Source organism: Neurospora crassa, linkage group VI (assembly GCF_000182925.2).
Source record: "Neurospora crassa OR74A linkage group VI, whole genome shotgun sequence".
In the NCBI taxonomy this organism is placed as follows: Eukaryota; Fungi; Ascomycota; class Sordariomycetes; order Sordariales; family Sordariaceae; genus Neurospora; species Neurospora crassa.
In genome coordinates, this window is record NC_026506.1 from 2,418,865 (window position 1) to 2,435,142 (window position 16,278).

The following is a 16,278-nucleotide window of genomic DNA, read 5'->3' on the forward strand; positions in this document are numbered from 1 at the left end:
CACTCGGCCTCCGGGGGCTCTTCAATTCAGCAAGATGAATGGCCATCAATTCAGGAACAAGAACGCCAGAGACTTCACGTCAGCAACAACTCCGGCGAAGCGGCCCATGGTAGGTAGCCAGCTTCACTTTCGATCCGCTGTGGAGTCTTTTCACAAGGAGAAGGGAAGCCGGCACAGAGAAAACGAATGGAATTCAAATGGAAAGACAGGAAAAAGGAGAACAACGCAAGAGTGTTCCTTCCTGGCCAGAAGCTTATTGAGTGGGGCCATCCCAGCCACGGCACGGGCACGGCGGCAGCAGCGAACGGTCCATCTGTTTTTCTCCGAGCCCAGTCCGTTTCGTCCGTCTTTGTGCCGTACCGCTGGGTGTCAGCTGTCAGGATTCAGGAATTGCGCATCTTCCATCGTGTGATCTTTCACCCAAGTTCAACACCCCTCAAGTTCTGGACTCGGGACGGACTTTTTTCGTAAAAACCATGTGAAGATCTCGAGATGAGAGAGCAGATTTGTTTGATTTTCTCGCTGCCCAATTCTACCCACCATGAACACCCCAAACCCCCAACCGACAAGCCCCCCCCCCCCCCTCCTTTCTCCCCTCCTTCTCTTTTCCCTCCAAAACCCAACTCCCCGGGGGCCAAGTCGATCTTCGCCGATTTCACACACACAAACTCTCCCACAACTACACAAGTCACATCCCAATAGTAGCGAAATGGCGAAAATCTTAGCACGACGTGCACGACTCCATTCCGGTAATCGAGTTTGGGCCACTTTCATTCATTCAATCTTGCCATTTCAATTGACATTACCCATGGGGTTTTTAGACACTCATGGGAAAAAGAAAAAATGAATGACGAAGAGGGTTTCTGACCTTGCATGAGTCGCTTCCCTGCCCAACAAATTAATTCTTGGACTTTGATTGGGGGACAAGGGCTGATACTTGCTGCTGGGAGATCATCTCACTACACTACGATCACGACAACATGTCAAGTGCTCGCAAATCCGGCATTTCCCACAATCTCGATTTCCCTTCATTTTAATCCGTTACTTGTTTTTTTGTTGGTTTTTCTTCTTTTGCATATGAGAAATGTCTTCTTGACGTTCACTTATAACGCTATTTCCCCCGGGGGGGTACCCGTCTAGGTAGTGTAAATCGGTGGTCTAATCATGGATCATGTGGACGGGATGGGACCGATTTGGTACCTGATCACTCCGGGCCGGATAAATCGACTGTGTGCCCAGATATTTCGGCGGTGTGGGGGCCGCCTGGCCAATGATACACCCATATTCCCGCCCGCCAAATTTCCACCAAAATGACATATGTGCAACATCTACACACGATTTACACAAACGAGGCTTTCTAAGATGCTGATTTACGTGAATATGCTGAAATCGTAGAGTTCATATTTATACTAGTATAATTACAGATCTACTGGTGTTGATACTGCTGGCTCGACTGGGAGAACCAGTACAGCTATTGAGACTACTATTGGCTAGATGGTAGCGGTTAGTATAGATTCAAATATAGCTATAAGGGGGGGGGTATTCCTTAATGTAAGGGTACTACTATAGGCTAGCGGTATTACTATTATTAATACCTATAGTATACTAGTAACGGTAGCGGTTGTTATTGATTCGTAAGCTCCCGCAACCGTACCTCCAATTATACCTCTCTTTACTATGATTTTCTTAATTCTTGGAGTTATACTTTTAATTTCTTTATTTCTAGCCTCGCACTCTCGGCTACCGCCTTAGCCTCTTACTCTCTCTAATTCGCTAGTACTATTTTAATTATCCTCTTCTTCTTAGGAGGAAATTGTATTGAAGTTTTGGGGGGGGTATTATAAAATAGATTATATTTAACGCTACCTAAGGAGGGGAGGGGAGGGAGAGCGGGTATAGTAGGTATAGGCTAGGTACTATTGCGAGCTTTCTAGCGGTTGGTAATAACTAGGAGAGGATCTTTCTCCCTACGTAGTACTAGCTATTTTGTGGGTAAAGGCTATAAAATATATGGTTAGTATACTAAATAAATAATATTTAATAAGATAATATTTACTGTATTTAGTTTAAGCAATTAGTATTTATTAATTATATTTTAAGGTATAGTACTGTTCAACCGTACAATATTAAATATCCTATACTAATAGGGTAAATTGTATTGCCTCGTAAAGTAGGTAGAATACTTTATTTTTAACCCTTCTAAATTAAATTATAGCCGTTTAAGGTTATTATTAATTAATTAAATTTATTATTAGAGTAATTTAAAGTAAATAAAGCTAGTAATAAACTTTAAGTCCGCTAGAGTAGTATATTTGAATTTCGCTACGTCTTTTAAAATTTAATATATATATTTAATTGTAAAGTTCTCTTTCAACCGTTTAAAGGTTTCGGTAATAGCGCTTAATAATTAGTTGAAATTAATATAACGATTTTTAAGTAGTATTTTTAAAACGCTGTAGGCATTTTTAGTACGGGAAGTTACTTGTATACTAAAATTACGGTATAATTTAATAGCGAAATAGGTAAATTCGTATTTTAATGGGAGGTAAATATAAAGAAGGTAGTTGGTTATAGTTATAAAAAAAGGAATTAATAATTTTACAAATAATAATAAATAAGTATAATAATCGTACCTTTTTACTTAGGGAATTCCTTTAATAATACCCGCTAATATTAGTAGAATCCCTCTTCTATATTAGAGTATACTATTGCCCTCTACGCGGTTAAAATCCTATTTATATTATTGATTTATTTACGGTTTGAATTATAAGGGGCGCAATTATTAATAAGCTAGATAAAGGGATTCTTAGTCCTTAATTCGAGGTAGTAATTCCGGTTATCCCTATTTAATAATTAGGTAGCTATTTGGCGAATAGTAGAATTTTTGTTAGCGGGGTTAATATTTATATAATTATAGTAATCCTCGTAGAAATAATTCCCGTTACTACTACAATTACCCAACGCTATACCCTTAAAATTACCCTCCTACTTCTTTTTAATATTAAAAGTAATATTCTTTATTATATACTAAAGATAGATTTAGTATTGGGTTATAGAGAAGATTGCCCGGCAAGCTCTCTTATACGCTTTATTGTAGTTAGTGATAATAATTAGAGGCTAGGGGATATTATATTTTAAGAGTATAGTATTAATTTACTAAAATACCTACGTAAAATATACCTCCTTCTCGCTACTTAATAAATAATAACCAATATTGAAAATCGTATATATAGCCGTTATCCTACATATTTAAAGTAGAGGTATATCGAATTTATTAATTTTATACGTACAATCCAAACTTATAATTTTAGGATTCTTCCTCAACTACTCGATATACTATAAATAAATCCAAAAGATTCTCTTAATTAGCCTAAACTCCTTACTATTATAGCGGTAAACCTTATAATAAATCCCTTTTATTAATTATAATTAATTGAAAAATTATTGGGTTGGTATAAGGGCGCCTATTTACTTCGTTCTATTAGCCGCTAGTATATTAAATATATTGCGTTATATAATAGTAATACTAGGAAATTTATTGTAGATAGTAGACGTAATATTTAATAAGGAAGTCTTTAATTGCTTAGCTAACCGAAGGATACTAGTAATTACCTCCTTTATATAATATTAGCGATGGTTAATAGTGAAATAATTAGCGTTATTAGGGTTGAGGGGATAGCTATAGTCTCCCCTTATAAGGGTAAACTACTATACCCTAATTTTAGTATTAAATACCAACTTTCTTTACTACTCGCAATTTCTTTTTATATTCGCTGCTAATAGTTTTTAGAGTAGGGTATCCTCCTTGTGCTTCTTACCGCGCTTCTTCGCTATAATATATTTAATATCGTACCGGCTAGTAAACTGAATTATACCCTCTCGTTGGTAATTATTAGTATAATATTTAAAAATACTAAATCCGAGCCGTCTAGCGACGTTACTAATCTCTTTAATAGCGGCGTTAATGTTGGTCTATTAACAAGAGGAAAGTTCAACGAGAGTGGGTTCGCTTTTAGTAATATTATCCTCCTTATTGGTCGCTTTATTTTAGTCCTTCGAGTAAGAACTTAATGATAACGAATTTGAGGAATTTGAGGGGGAGCGGCGGCGGCGGAAGACGGGGATTGTTAGAGTTAGAGCTAGAAATAGCTTCTCGTCTTTAATAAGCTCGTTAATATTAAGAAACTCGTGGTCATCGTCGCGTGGTTTAGTCTTGATCCATTCAATTGAGGGAGTCGGACTGGGGGCGCGTGCGAGCGCGAATATGGGGGAGGAGGCGGTTAGATCGATGACTTTAGGTATTTCTACAGCGCACGGTTAGTAACCTCGATTATAGTTAAAACCTCTCAACACTACACTTACTGACTATAATAGTAAATAATAATAGCGACAGCGATATACTCAATTACTTCAATCGTTATTGCTAAGGTACAGAGATGTTACATGATGTTGCTCGCTAGCAAATTTGGCGGGCGCTGACATGGTTTGCCATTGGCCAGCCCGGTCCCACACCGCCGAAATATCTGGGCACACAGTCGATTTATCCGGCCCGGATCACTCAAACCGGCCCCTGGCCAGACCTGGGTTGCTCCTTGGTCATGGATTGACAACATGCGCTTGGCTTGTCAGACCTAGTACGTACGTGTATATGAGCCTCAGCTATACATACACTACAGCTTCTGGAAAGAAAACTCCGGCCCGAGCAGCTGGACTAATTTCGCCCGCAAGAACAATTTCTTCATTCCACATGCTCGGACGAGCACCGAGGGCTATACCCGATAGACCAGGCTAGATAAAGAAATATTTGAAACATGGAAAGATGAATGTCCCCACGTGTGTTTGACTGTCCTTGGCCTTCCATAGGCTGTATACATAGTACACAGACTTCAAACGGTTAGAATTAGACGTTTTGGTACGCACATTCCGTTTCTTGGTTGGATCCAAGGCAGCAGATCAACATGACGCGAACTGGGGAACTATATATAGATAGCCGAGCATTCAAAACAGACGTGATGTTTTAAAAGCAGAAAGCACAAAACAATAAGGAAAAAAACGCACCGCAGCAGATGCAGTGAGCAGAAGCATAAACCCTTCCCGTCCCGTCTCGGCTTCCATCCCGACTTCAGATCGACTTCACCTTCAGCTTTGGACTAAGGTCCTCTATGTAGGCGTATATATGCGTGTGTATACAACGATCACATAGAACCTCCTTTCATGATCTCTGTTCGTTGCTGGATTATGAATGTCATGCATGCAGGAATTACCTTCCACCTTTTTTTTCTCTTTCGGGACCGAGTAACGGCATGTTATGTCCGATATATCTAACAGCCTGAGAAGAGCACATTTGAAGAGGTTCAGAGAGTGGCTTGATTGAACTAGATACTAAAAAATTGTCATCTTTCTGTCTCGGATGCTCTTCATTGTCTCTTCACAGAATCAAGCCACCAAGGAAAGACAAAAAGTTCACAAAGTCGCGAGACTGATACCATGTTCCATAACTTCAGACCACATCTATGTTGCATGCTTATTTAGTTTTTCAACTCCGTACGGACGTAGGAACCACAACATCGGGGTTGTTCCAATACGCCACCTTTTTCCAGGACACCTCCCTCCTTCTTTCCAGCCCGCGACGGTGTTATCACTTTTTTGGGTCATGGGTGTCGGATCTAGTCCTCAGAGTTAGAAAGTCAAGTACCTATGTAGGTGGTAGTCTACTCGATGCCACAGCTTCTAATACATTGTGTATGCGCAGTATCACAACGAGGGGAAAATATGATGAATAGTTTTTCATTGTTCCGTGTCGTAAAAGAACCTCAACTACCTATGCATTCGCACTGAAAAGAAAAGCGTTCAGGAATGGATGTGAAGGAGTAGCTATGCGCACAAGTACTTATACAAGGTTTTCCCTTTCCCATTTTCTGGTGCTTTGTTGGTTTTGTAATGTTTCTTTTTCTCTCTTCGTGTTGCTCTCATGCTGTTTTCGAACATAGTTTTACTCTGACCCCAACGCCGCATAGACTCATTGACCCAAACCATAAGATCCAGATAGGCAAGGCAAGAAAAATATGTTTGAAAGACAACCGCCGGTTCTAACCAATACAATAAACACGTTCAAGTTTAGCCATCCTCTTTTTGTTCAACCTACGGGTCTTCCGCAATGCTTGCATCTCAGGTTGTCTTACATTCAAACCCATCTCCATCCACCTCTCTCATACCATCAAGTCGACCAGAGTCCTACATCCAAAGCCATGCCCAGACAGCAACGCCAAAAAGCATCTCACGCTTCCAACCCTACCAGAACGACGATCCTTCACTCACCGCGCCCGCGGCCTCAAGCGGTGCCCTCGTGCTTCCATTAACAGCCGCAGCAGCCGCCTTCTTGGCTGTCATACGGCCATACACGATCGCGACGGTGTTTTCGGCCGCCTCCAGCGTGGTCTTGTACCACTCGTCCAACCGGGCCTTGTCGATGTAGGTCTTGAGCTTGGCGTCTTCGACCTTCATGGCGTCCATGAGCTTGTTGCGATACGAGGCGTCCATGCCGTCGAAGCGGCGGTCTAGACTGTCGGTGTAGACACCGAGGGCATCCGAGGGCTTGATGCAAGGGCGGAAGGCATCGTTTGCGTGTTCTGTGATGGGAAGAGTGGGTTAGCACCATATGGGAAATATGTCTTGGAAATGGGAATATAGAACTTACGCTCGTCTACAACAGCAAACAAGGTCCTGTAAAGTGCTGTCTCACCGAGGACTTCCAGCTGATGTTGGTCATCCTTCAGATTGGTAACGTTGACTTGCTTCCAGTCATCACGGATGAGACAGCGACGCCAAATGAGGCGCTCAGCATTGCGCCGCTCCTCCCCCTTTAAACCATGCCTAGCGACCTTCAGGGCTAGGTAAAATTGGTCGCCAATGGCTTTGAAATGCTTTGGGTCAAGGTATACAAGGGTAAGCAAGTCGATGAGGTCAAGTGGCTGAAGGGCCTTGTGCTTGAGCAGGCGCTGCATGCCGTCCTCAAAGACACTTTGAAGTGCCTTTTGCTTCTTCTGGCCATTGATCCAGGCGCCGTGAAATTGCATTGCCAGCTCAAACTCGGCACTTTCGTCCACGGCTTCTTCAATGGTGGGCCGTATCTGGCTGTACAGGCCATCCTGGATCGTGATGATCTCCAAAGCCTGGTCAACCTTCTCAAGCTTGGCCTCCTTGCTATTAGAAAAGTCGTTGCTCATTTCACTGTCTCCGTTACGTTGATCAGCCTCGTCAGCCAGCAAAGCAAGCTTTCCAAGACTGAGCTCGATCTTCTTGCTCCACACATGCTGCTCTTCTAGACCGAGAGTAAGCAGTGTCTCGGCAGCACGATCAATGTCCTTCTCCCTTTCAACATCATTGATCCAAGAGATCTTGGCTAATCCGGGCCTGGACCGGAGGAATTTAGTGGCGTAGCCCTCATTGTCATAGGGGAACTCGAGGACTGCTTGAACGCCGCTAGCGTCAAGGAGAGCCTCGTACGCCGGGAAGGCGAACCTCTCCTGATACTGGTTGAAAAAACCGCCCATCTGCCTCTTCCGGTCTTCAGCCTTGGCGCGATACTCTTCGGCTTTGGTAGCAGAAGTGCCGGGGGCCAGAGCACTCTCCTCTAGAGTGAGAATGTGCTGCACCATGACATCTGCCAGGGCGGCATATGCCTGATGCTCCTGCGCCAAAGCAATCGCCTCATCCCAAAGATCGTAGTCCTTAAGTCGTAAGATCTTCTCATAAACATTTTCGACGTATTCCTGAAGACACCTCTTGCCGGATTCTCGCGTGTCAGGATCGAGAGACTTCTCAGCCCACGAGATATACTCGTCAAGAGCGGTGAAGTATCGGCTGGTGAGAGCAGGAAGCATGTCCCGAATGCTCTTGAGAATTTTCACATCCACAGAAGCCTTTTCCGGAGAAGGGAAGTAGTAGTTATCCAGCCATTCGTGACAAAATTCAATCAGGCGCTTGAGATTGCTACCGATGAAACTAGTGGCAGTCCAGGGCTCGGGGATCGCGTTGCCTTCGGCGCCTTTCCTAGGATTGACACCGTACAAGCGTGCATTTTTCAAGCGGTGCTGCTCTGCCTCCTGAAGGGCGCCCTTGTTGACGATGGCGGCTTCCAAGATCAGACGGTTGATGCCATTCTCGTCGGTGAGGCGTTCGGTATAGGCGTACTTGATAATCTGGTATGCCCAAGCGATAAAGATTTCTAGTCTCCACACATCATTAATGAACCAGTGGCGAACGGGGTCTACCTCGCCGACAGCCGGATTGGGCTCCGTCTTTTGGTTCTCGTTGATGTACACCACCGTCTCGGAAATGACGTTTTGTTTATCCCCCTTTGGCCTTTCGGCAATAAACTGCTCATTCTTCCGCCAAAGCCACGTTGCTACGGCCATCTTTTCGGAGTCGTAGAGCAGCACCCACCGTGTACGAGCGTCCAGATCCACCCTCAAGGTGTTGAGGTAGGATATCAACCTTTCAAGATATTCCACCCTGGTCCTCATGTTATTTTCGAGCGAGGCGGGCACGTTGGGGATGAACGGGGTCTTGGAGGCTACAATTTCGTGACTGAGCTCAATGGCGGCATTTCCGATTTCCTGAGCGGTGAAAGGCAGGCTCCTTCCTTGGAACACCAACGGATTGTCATTCTTGATGCCAAAGAAGACGGCCTGTTCGAGCTTGCTCTTCGCGCTTATGGTTGGCGGCTTTTCGGTCGCGAACCGATCAACCTCGCTAACGGCAACTCTAACTGTGCCAACACCCTGCACCAACAACACAGCAGCGGGGTTTTTTGTCCTGTGTCGCGATCGAAGCTCATCTGGGAAATGGCCATTAGTAGTAGGCTCCTCCGTGCCTGAGCCTACTATTTGCACATTGCCTTCATCTCGGAGGTCTACCACGTCTTCGAATGTGGCGGGTATGATGTGGCTGTCTTCTTGAAGCTGTGACTCGGGGGAATCCGGTGGGGCGGCCATGGATGCAATCACAACGGCGCGGTCGAAGACAACGAAAGCTACCATTGCAGGGCGTGGTAGATAGAGCTTGGGTCTCTCGGGCGCATTGGGTCTCACAGGACTGGTGTAAGAAGTCAAGGGTCGGACTGCACCAACCTTCTTGTTCTGGCCAGAAATGACAACCTCGACCAAGGCATAGTGAGACTGGCTTTTGCTGGAAGAGAAGGAAGTGAGTAGTAGCAGATGCTGGACAGAATCTTCGTCATGAACCAAAGCCTCGCTAAGCCGGCTAGCCTCCACATACTTGTTGTCAAGTCCTCGAGGAACGCAGGTGAAATCGACAATTTCAAAAGACTCTTCGGGTAAACCGGCGGATGCTGGGTCGGCCTCCTGTATTTGGTGAATAAGGTCGCTCCTCAAGTCGATATCGGACAAGATATCGTGGTGGCCGCCCCTGTGAACGCGCCAAACATTGAGCTTGCCCTTAGTCGTAGCTCCAACAATGACGCGCTCTCCGACTCTTGTGGCATGGCTGGCGCGGACGGCAACGACATCCCCATGCGCAGAAGTGGAGCCAAGGACCTGGCGGATGCTTCCCAGCAATCCACCTACGGCATTGGTGAGGCTGCTCCGGAGGAATTGTACAGAAATGGCGGGTCGGCCATGCATGTCGCGGACGCTCAAGTAAGCGAGACGGCCAGAGCTGAAAACGAGGACAAAACCGGCGGATTCGGCGTTGACGATCTGAACAACATGCTCTCCAGAAAACATGCCGGGTATTGTGTCCTCCACTCCATGTCGTTGTTGGCGAATAAAGTCAAGGGTGGCGGCGCTCGAGATGGATTCCCAGTATGCAATCTTGCCGCTCATGGGCATGACTACGACAAGGCCAGGTTCGTCGGAGGCAGCCGAGGGCGAAACCAACGAGCCAAGTGGTAGCGGGTCGGTCGGATTCTTGGAGGGATAAGGAAGGCCGAATGTGAAGGTCTCAGGCGAGGCGGCGGTAGAAGCATAGGGCCAGACGAAGGCATGGGTATGGGTAAGGCTCAAGGCGTATCCGCTGGTCGAGTAGACGGCACCGTGCTGACGATCTTGGAACTTGTTAGGCACTCCAGATTCTATTGAAAGCTGCTCCAAAGGTGGAAGGGCGTTTGGGAGGTAGCTGTGCTGGTCGAGCTTACTTTGCGCATCCGCTCGGAGTCGGTCGGGTAAAGCTGGGAGCTTGCTCACGGTATAGGCATTGTTTGTGGTCTGGGACTGTGGTCAGTAGCTAAGCTTCCAGGAGCTGGTTGTGACTCTGGATGAGCTCCCCGATGCGCAAGTAACGGCGAGACAAAGACGGTAAAGGAAGCATCCACATACCAATACTATGCTTCCATCACCCTTTGCGGTCCGTTCGCCGGCCTTTTGCTTCTTTGATCGCACGCTGAGCTCTTTGCGAGGGCCACCGAGGTTTTCAATGCCGTCGCGCTTGATGTCGAGCAAGGCAAGCTTGTCGGACTTGGCTTCGTACATGTCCGTATCCGTCTCTGGGTGGGCTTCAGTATTCGCAACCGTGGTTTCGTGTAGGGGCACCCTTTGTCGCTTTGCCTTGGGGGCCTGGACTGTGGCATCTGTGTTTGACGGACGCGCTCTGCGGCGGCTGCTTCGTGTCCCCTTTGCGGGGCCGCCTTGGTCTTGTTGGGTTGGCTCAAACATGTTGACGTCGGTGCTGGTACGTGGCCGTGAGTCGCGGTGGTTATGGTGGTGGTGGTTGTTGTTGTTGCTAATGTTGTGGTGTTGGTGGTGGTAGTGGTAGAAGAATGGGGACGGCTAGCTACTTAGAAATCGCCAAAGCGAAGAATAGCAGCAATGGAGAGATGCTGGAAGAGTCGATGGGTTCGATCGGTGACCGTGGACGGGTGACGTGAACAATAACGCGCCGCGCGCGCGCTCCCTTCGATCCGAATCTCGGTCAAACGATAACGACCATGGCAAGGCGCGGTGCACCTAGATACCACAAAGGGAGGTGATGTATATTGGGATGTCGAATTTGTGACGGAATCACGACGGCGACGAGGAAGTATGGTGATGATGATGATGATGATGGATGCGCCGTTATCGATTAGGAATACCCAAGTCGTTGGAATAGAAAAAGGTCACAATTCGGGCAGAGGCTGTGAGTATGTCGCTACTGTCTAGACGTAGATGTCAAGTGAATGAGGAAAGGCGGGCAACATGAAAGACAAGACAAGACAAGACTAGAAGAGCGAGCTATGCATTCGTTCTCTTCTTCTTCACAAGTCTTCAATCATTGATTGGATCCTTGTTGACTTTTTTGGGGCAACAAAAAATCACAGGTGCTTGTGCTGGCCCATCGTGGTCACTGAGTGGTCAGTCTTGGCGTGTTGCTTTGCTTTGCTTTGTTGGTCAGTGCTTCACACGGCAGCCGTGGAGATCTCCACACACGACCACGAGGTGCTGGCTGCCAGGAGGTACGTACCTTTTACTTTCCCTTTCGCTTTGTCCTTCCTAGTCCTCAGACCAGACCAGCTCCCCCGCGTCCTTCGCCTGTCAAAACTGCAGTGAGGTGCCTTTAACAAACCCTAACACTAACATGCGTTTGGTGACCTGGTTCGACCAGGTTCGTGGACATGTCTCTCATACTTTAGCCCTTTGTGAGGTCGGTTTCCTTACTATTCGCTTGTCTCTTCACCGTCAACTCTCCATCTTCGAGTCATCAGATAATCAAGTGGTAGCCCTAGGTATAAGTGAACACCCATAGAGAGCTCTCGAGAAGCTGGACCGAGTTGATATCTGTTAATGACATTGGCACTGTTTGAGTGACATCATTGGGGCTGTTAAGCTGTGTCGGCTGTATCCACTGTTAAACTTAACATGCACTCGGTCGGTCATCTGGATCTTCGGCTTCTCTGTATCGGATCTCGACTTCATAAGTAGCTATAGATCATCTACTAGTGTACATACACTCACTACCAGCACTCGGGAGTAGGGAGCATCTCAAAGTATTGATGCCTTCCTCATAGTCCTGACTCTGTCTACTAATCTGACCACCATGAGTCGCCGCATAGCGACCTCGGTCACCATCACTGACCCACTGGTCAAGTACAATGCCCTCATCGCCAGCAATGTCTGTAGTCCCGATATCGCCCAACACCGTCTGGCCCATCACCTGCAAAAGCTCTATCTGCGGTTGAAGGATTACACTCCTTCTCAAGAGTACCAGTCAAGACTCCAGCAGATCACAAAGGCCTTGGACTCGGCAAGAAAGGAGAATGTTGAGGCCGAAGAGACCCAGCTGGCCGTCCGCGGCCATCCCATCAGGGGGAACCCTCTCTTTGCCAAGTTCTTTCGCAAATCAGAGGACAGAGACACTTTGGCATTGACAAGAGTTCTTACAAGCCATGAGGCTGCCCTGCACATTGACTCGCCCAAGGGCCTTTTCCTGTCAGGCGAGGTCGGCACTGGCAAGTCCATGCTGCTGGATCTCCTGGCCGAGGGCTTACCCACACACCGAAAGAAAAGATGGCACTTCAACACCTTCATGTTGTACGCCCTCTCCAGACTGGAGCAGTTCCGCAAGTCGCATTCCCAGTTGGCTATGGGTGACCAAGAGTATTCCCTCCTGTGGTTGGCAAAAGAGATGGTGGAGAAGTCTCCCATTCTTTTCCTCGACGAGTTCCAGCTTCCCGACAGGGCAGCGAGCAAAATCATGAACAACCTGTTTATCGCCTTCTTTCAGCTGGGAGGTGTCCTCATTGCGTCTTCCAACCGGATGCCCGAGGAGTTGGAAAGGGCTACAGGCGGGTATTACCACCCGCCCACAACCGGTGGTTTGATCAAGCAGGTCTTTGGCTTTGGAAAGCGCCAGGGAGAAATGTTTGGCCAGACCAGTGACTTTGCTGCGTTCTTGGAGGTTCTCAAAGCACGATGCGACTTTTGGCACATGGAAGGTACCCGAGACTGGAGGAGACGGGAGAGCCAGACGGGCGAAACAGGTACAGGCGCGGTGAACAAGGTGACGGATTCAGGGGCGACGGCCTCCTTTCAACCCGCCTTTGGGTCATTATCACCCGGCACAGAGCCATCAATAACAACAACTTCAGAGGCGGCCATGATCGAGCAGGGTCTTCAAAAACCATCCATGTACTTCCTCCCCTCTGACTCCGAAGAAAGCTGGACAGCCGCCATCAACCAAGTCATCGGCTCAAATGCCACCGGCCAACAGTGGTCCCCAACTGACCTCATTGTCTACGGCCGCAAGGTACACATCCCGCGCTACCACAACGATGTCACCTACTGGGATTTTTCCGAGCTGGTCTCTTCCCACGGCCCAGCCGACTACCTCACCATGGCGTCGACTTTCCACACCTTCATCATCGACAAGATCCCCGTGCTCTCTCTGGCCATGAAGAACGAAGCCCGCCGTTTCATCACCCTCCTCGACGCCTTGTACGAATCCAAGTGCAAGCTCCTCATCCGCGCCGAGGTCGGGCCTGATGATCTCTTCTTTCCCGAGATGCGTCCAGTCAAACCAGTCACCACATCATCAACAACAACACAAAGCACGGGCAATGGAACCGAGCAGGTAGCAGCAGCAGTAGTAGAAGGCGACGCAACCTACTCCGAAACCATTGCTGAAGTGTTCCAAGACTCCATCGCCCCTTTTCGTCCAAACATTTCCGAGTATGACCCGGACCAGGATTCGGATTTCGGTAAGGAGCAGCAAGTGTCGCTGACGCGCAAGGTGGACTTCAACCAGACCGTCTCGGCGTTCACGGGCCAGGACGAGCGGTTTGCGTACAAAAGAGCGACGAGCCGGTTGTGGGAGCTGTGCAGCAGGCAGTGGCATGCTAGGACCGATGAGGGTTGGTGGCAGCCGCTGCCCAAGGAGGCGAGGCATTGGGAGGGCAAGGAGGTTAGCAAGCCGTTGGAATCACCGTTGGTGAGGTTGAATGCGGGGCCGAAGGAGAAAACGGAGATTGTGATGGGGGAGTCGACGGTACTGGAGGAACCGGTGGGGTTGGAGAGGTTTAGGGTTAGGGAGATGAAGGAGGGGAAGAGGTGATGGGGGTGACGGTTGGATGTTGGTTTTCATGTAGATGCTCTGAAGATGATTACATGTACTCTTACGAGTGGTCTATGCAGACTTGTAAGCTATTATGTGATATACTTCCCCGGATACCGCCATATTTTGTGATCAAAGTGGCTTTGAGGCTTCACAAGCCACCACCAGCGTCGTGTTTTGCATAAATGGAAGCTCTTCAACGGCTCAAAGCTGATTGGCGACCCCATCAAATAGGGAAGCATTTTGTTTCTTCTTGGGTTCCCGAATGCATTACTACACGAGCCCCTAGACCCAGCTAGAACTAGACCTAGACAGCCGTCAAAGCAGCAGCAAGCTGCTCTCCTCTCTCACCACCCAAATACACATCCTCGGGCCCATCCGCGCTCACCAACGCCAGCTCCACGGCCTCATTATACCCCTTTGTAACCATATCCTCATCCACCCGCAATCCATTCTCCACCAGCGCCGTTACCACGCCCCTAATCCTCGCAATTTCCCTCATTGTCTCGGGCTCGATCCTGTCATTCTGGCTCGAATACATGGTAGCACTAACCACCTCTTCGAGGTTCGTAATGCCCGTCTGGCCCTTCGCCTCCTCGGGAACCACAGGCTCCACATGCTTTGAGATCCAGACATAGCCATTGACGCCCAAAATCACATCAATCGGACCGCCATTATTCGCACTCTCCAGCGTCCACACCTGTCTGCGCGATCTGACCACGCCTCCACCGCCGCCCGTGCCAGAAACAGCCATGAACACCCCGTTCCTCAGCTTGCCGTACTTGAGCGAGCGCGTGTGCAGCACCGCACCACCATCTTGGAAGAGCTGCTGCACCTCGGCCACCACCAGATCCCCCTCGGCAAAGAAAGTGCGGATCTGCAACTCGTCCGTCTCCGTTCTTTTGCGGAGAATGCCACCAGGAAGGTTGATGGCGGAAAGAGGCAAAGCAGCGAGCTGCGTGGACCCGACGTCGACCCGCCACCGTTTTGCCTGAACTTCGACGATGCGGCCGACTACCAAGTCGCCGACCTCGGGCGTGTAGCGGGCGCGCAGAGGGCGGACGGAAAGAAGCTTGTTGGTGCGCGTCACGATGCCGGCCAGCGAGGAGGTGATGGCTTGTTCACCCAAAGAGGCCGAGGAGAGGTAGGTGCCGTGGCCGCGCATCCATTGGGGGTCCGTGGTGATGCGCTCGCCGGGGGTGACGATGGCGGAGCGCGGGATGGAGTTGATGGCAGCGTTGGTCTTGGGGCGCTTGGTGAAGGTAGAGGAGGCGGCTGCGCCGGCGCCGGAGCGATGACGCTTACGAGGGTGGATGGTCGCGCCGCCGTCGAGAGAGACGCCGCCCGGTTGGGAGTCGGAGTCTTCAGAGTCGGAGGTGGCGTCGGACATTACGTCGTCGGAGTCATGGTTGAGGCTGTGGCGGGGTGGTTGGTCCCGGAAGGCTTTAGGTGGGAGGATTGTGATGGGCATGTTGTGTGGTTGTGGATGGTGTGAAATGGCGATCTCAACGTTGAGTGTTTGTTGGTGTGATGAAGGTCCGAATGAATCCTTCCTTCCTGGTTCCGTTGTCGACCTTCTCGAATCTCAAGTTCTACTATGTGACTATCCTGACCTGCAGAAGTTTGTTGTTTGTGTCGATTCGTCTTGTGGCCTCAAAGGATGTTGTATGGGCCTTCCAGTTGCTTAGTTCCCTTTGGAGTTGATGAGTTGACGTTCAAATGTTTGCGTATTGGAAATTCTGATATTGAAATCGATACGGTATTGACGATTGAACTTTACACGGTTGGTGGGGCCTTTGTTGTGCCTGTCGTCGTGCACGGGCACAAAATAGAGGCACATGCAGTGCAGGTACACCACGCAAAGTACGTAGGTACTCAGGTACTGTGTAGGTGCTGGGCAGGTACTTACCTCCTCCCGTCCGCGTCCTTGAGGTTTTTATCTAGCAACTACACTACCTTATGTAACTACAATGAGTGGATCTGGGACCTTTTCCTCCTCAAACCTACTTCTACTGCAAATTGAAAGCCAACAGTATTGTAGCCGCACCAGTGGCAGCCCAGGCGACGTCGCACGTCAGGTCCTTCGGTAGGTAGGTACACTACTGCTGCAGCAATGACGGGTGTCATCGTTGAATAGGTGTGAAGTGCCTGCCCCAGTGACAACGATTGGAGGTGCCATGGATCCAGATTGCGACGTTCGGAACTACCCCACCCACCTTCTCCACAAAGCCGAGA

At 48.6% G+C, this 16,278-nt stretch overlaps 3 protein-coding genes across 3 annotated transcripts; 1 reads left to right on the plus strand and 2 right to left on the minus strand.

Annotated features, from left to right (window-relative positions):
* Window positions 1–5,901: 5,901 nt before the first annotated feature.
* On the minus strand, window positions 5,902–11,309 carry NCU04007 (hypothetical protein). The gene is made up of 4 exons (XM_952529.2): window positions 10,338–11,309; window positions 10,157–10,226; window positions 6,698–10,066; window positions 5,902–6,629 (listed from the first exon to the last, which is right to left on the minus strand). The coding sequence occupies exons 1-4, from the start codon at window positions 10,671–10,673 to the stop codon at window positions 6,292–6,294; spliced, it is 4,113 nt and encodes a 1,370-aa protein (XP_957622.2). The 5' UTR covers window positions 10,674–11,309; the 3' UTR covers window positions 5,902–6,291.
* Window positions 11,310–11,870: 561 nt separating this feature from the next.
* Window positions 11,871–14,179, plus strand: NCU04008 (mitochondrial ATPase). Its single transcript, XM_952530.2, has one exon. The coding sequence runs from the start codon at window positions 12,031–12,033 to the stop codon at window positions 14,041–14,043; it is 2,013 nt and encodes a 670-aa protein (XP_957623.1). The 5' UTR covers window positions 11,871–12,030; the 3' UTR covers window positions 14,044–14,179.
* On the minus strand, window positions 14,049–15,797 carry NCU04009 (exosome complex exonuclease Rrp4). Its single transcript, XM_952531.3, has one exon. It carries the CDS (start codon window positions 15,512–15,514, stop codon window positions 14,351–14,353), a length of 1,164 nt encoding a protein of 387 aa, XP_957624.3. The 5' UTR covers window positions 15,515–15,797; the 3' UTR covers window positions 14,049–14,350.
* Between the last annotated feature and the right edge of the window lie 481 nt (window positions 15,798–16,278).

Bases quoted from the DNA above. Each gene is read 5' to 3' on its own strand.
- NCU04008 (XM_952530.2), top strand. From the start codon at position 12,031: ATGAGTCGCCGCATAGCGACCTCGGTCACCATCACTGACCCACTGGTC.
- NCU04007 (XM_952529.2), bottom strand. From the start codon at position 10,673: ATGTTTGAGCCAACCCAACAAGACCAAGGCGGCCCCGCAAAGGGGACA. The intron at 10,227-10,337 runs GTATGTGGATGC...CCACAGTCCCAG, and splicing joins GTGATGGAAGCATAGTATTG to ACCACAAACAATGCCTATAC. The intron at 10,067-10,156 runs GTAAGCTCGACC...ACAAGTTCCAAG, and splicing joins ACTCCGAGCGGATGCGCAAA to ATCGTCAGCACGGTGCCGTC.
- NCU04009 (XM_952531.3), bottom strand. From the start codon at position 15,514: ATGCCCATCACAATCCTCCCACCTAAAGCCTTCCGGGACCAACCACCC.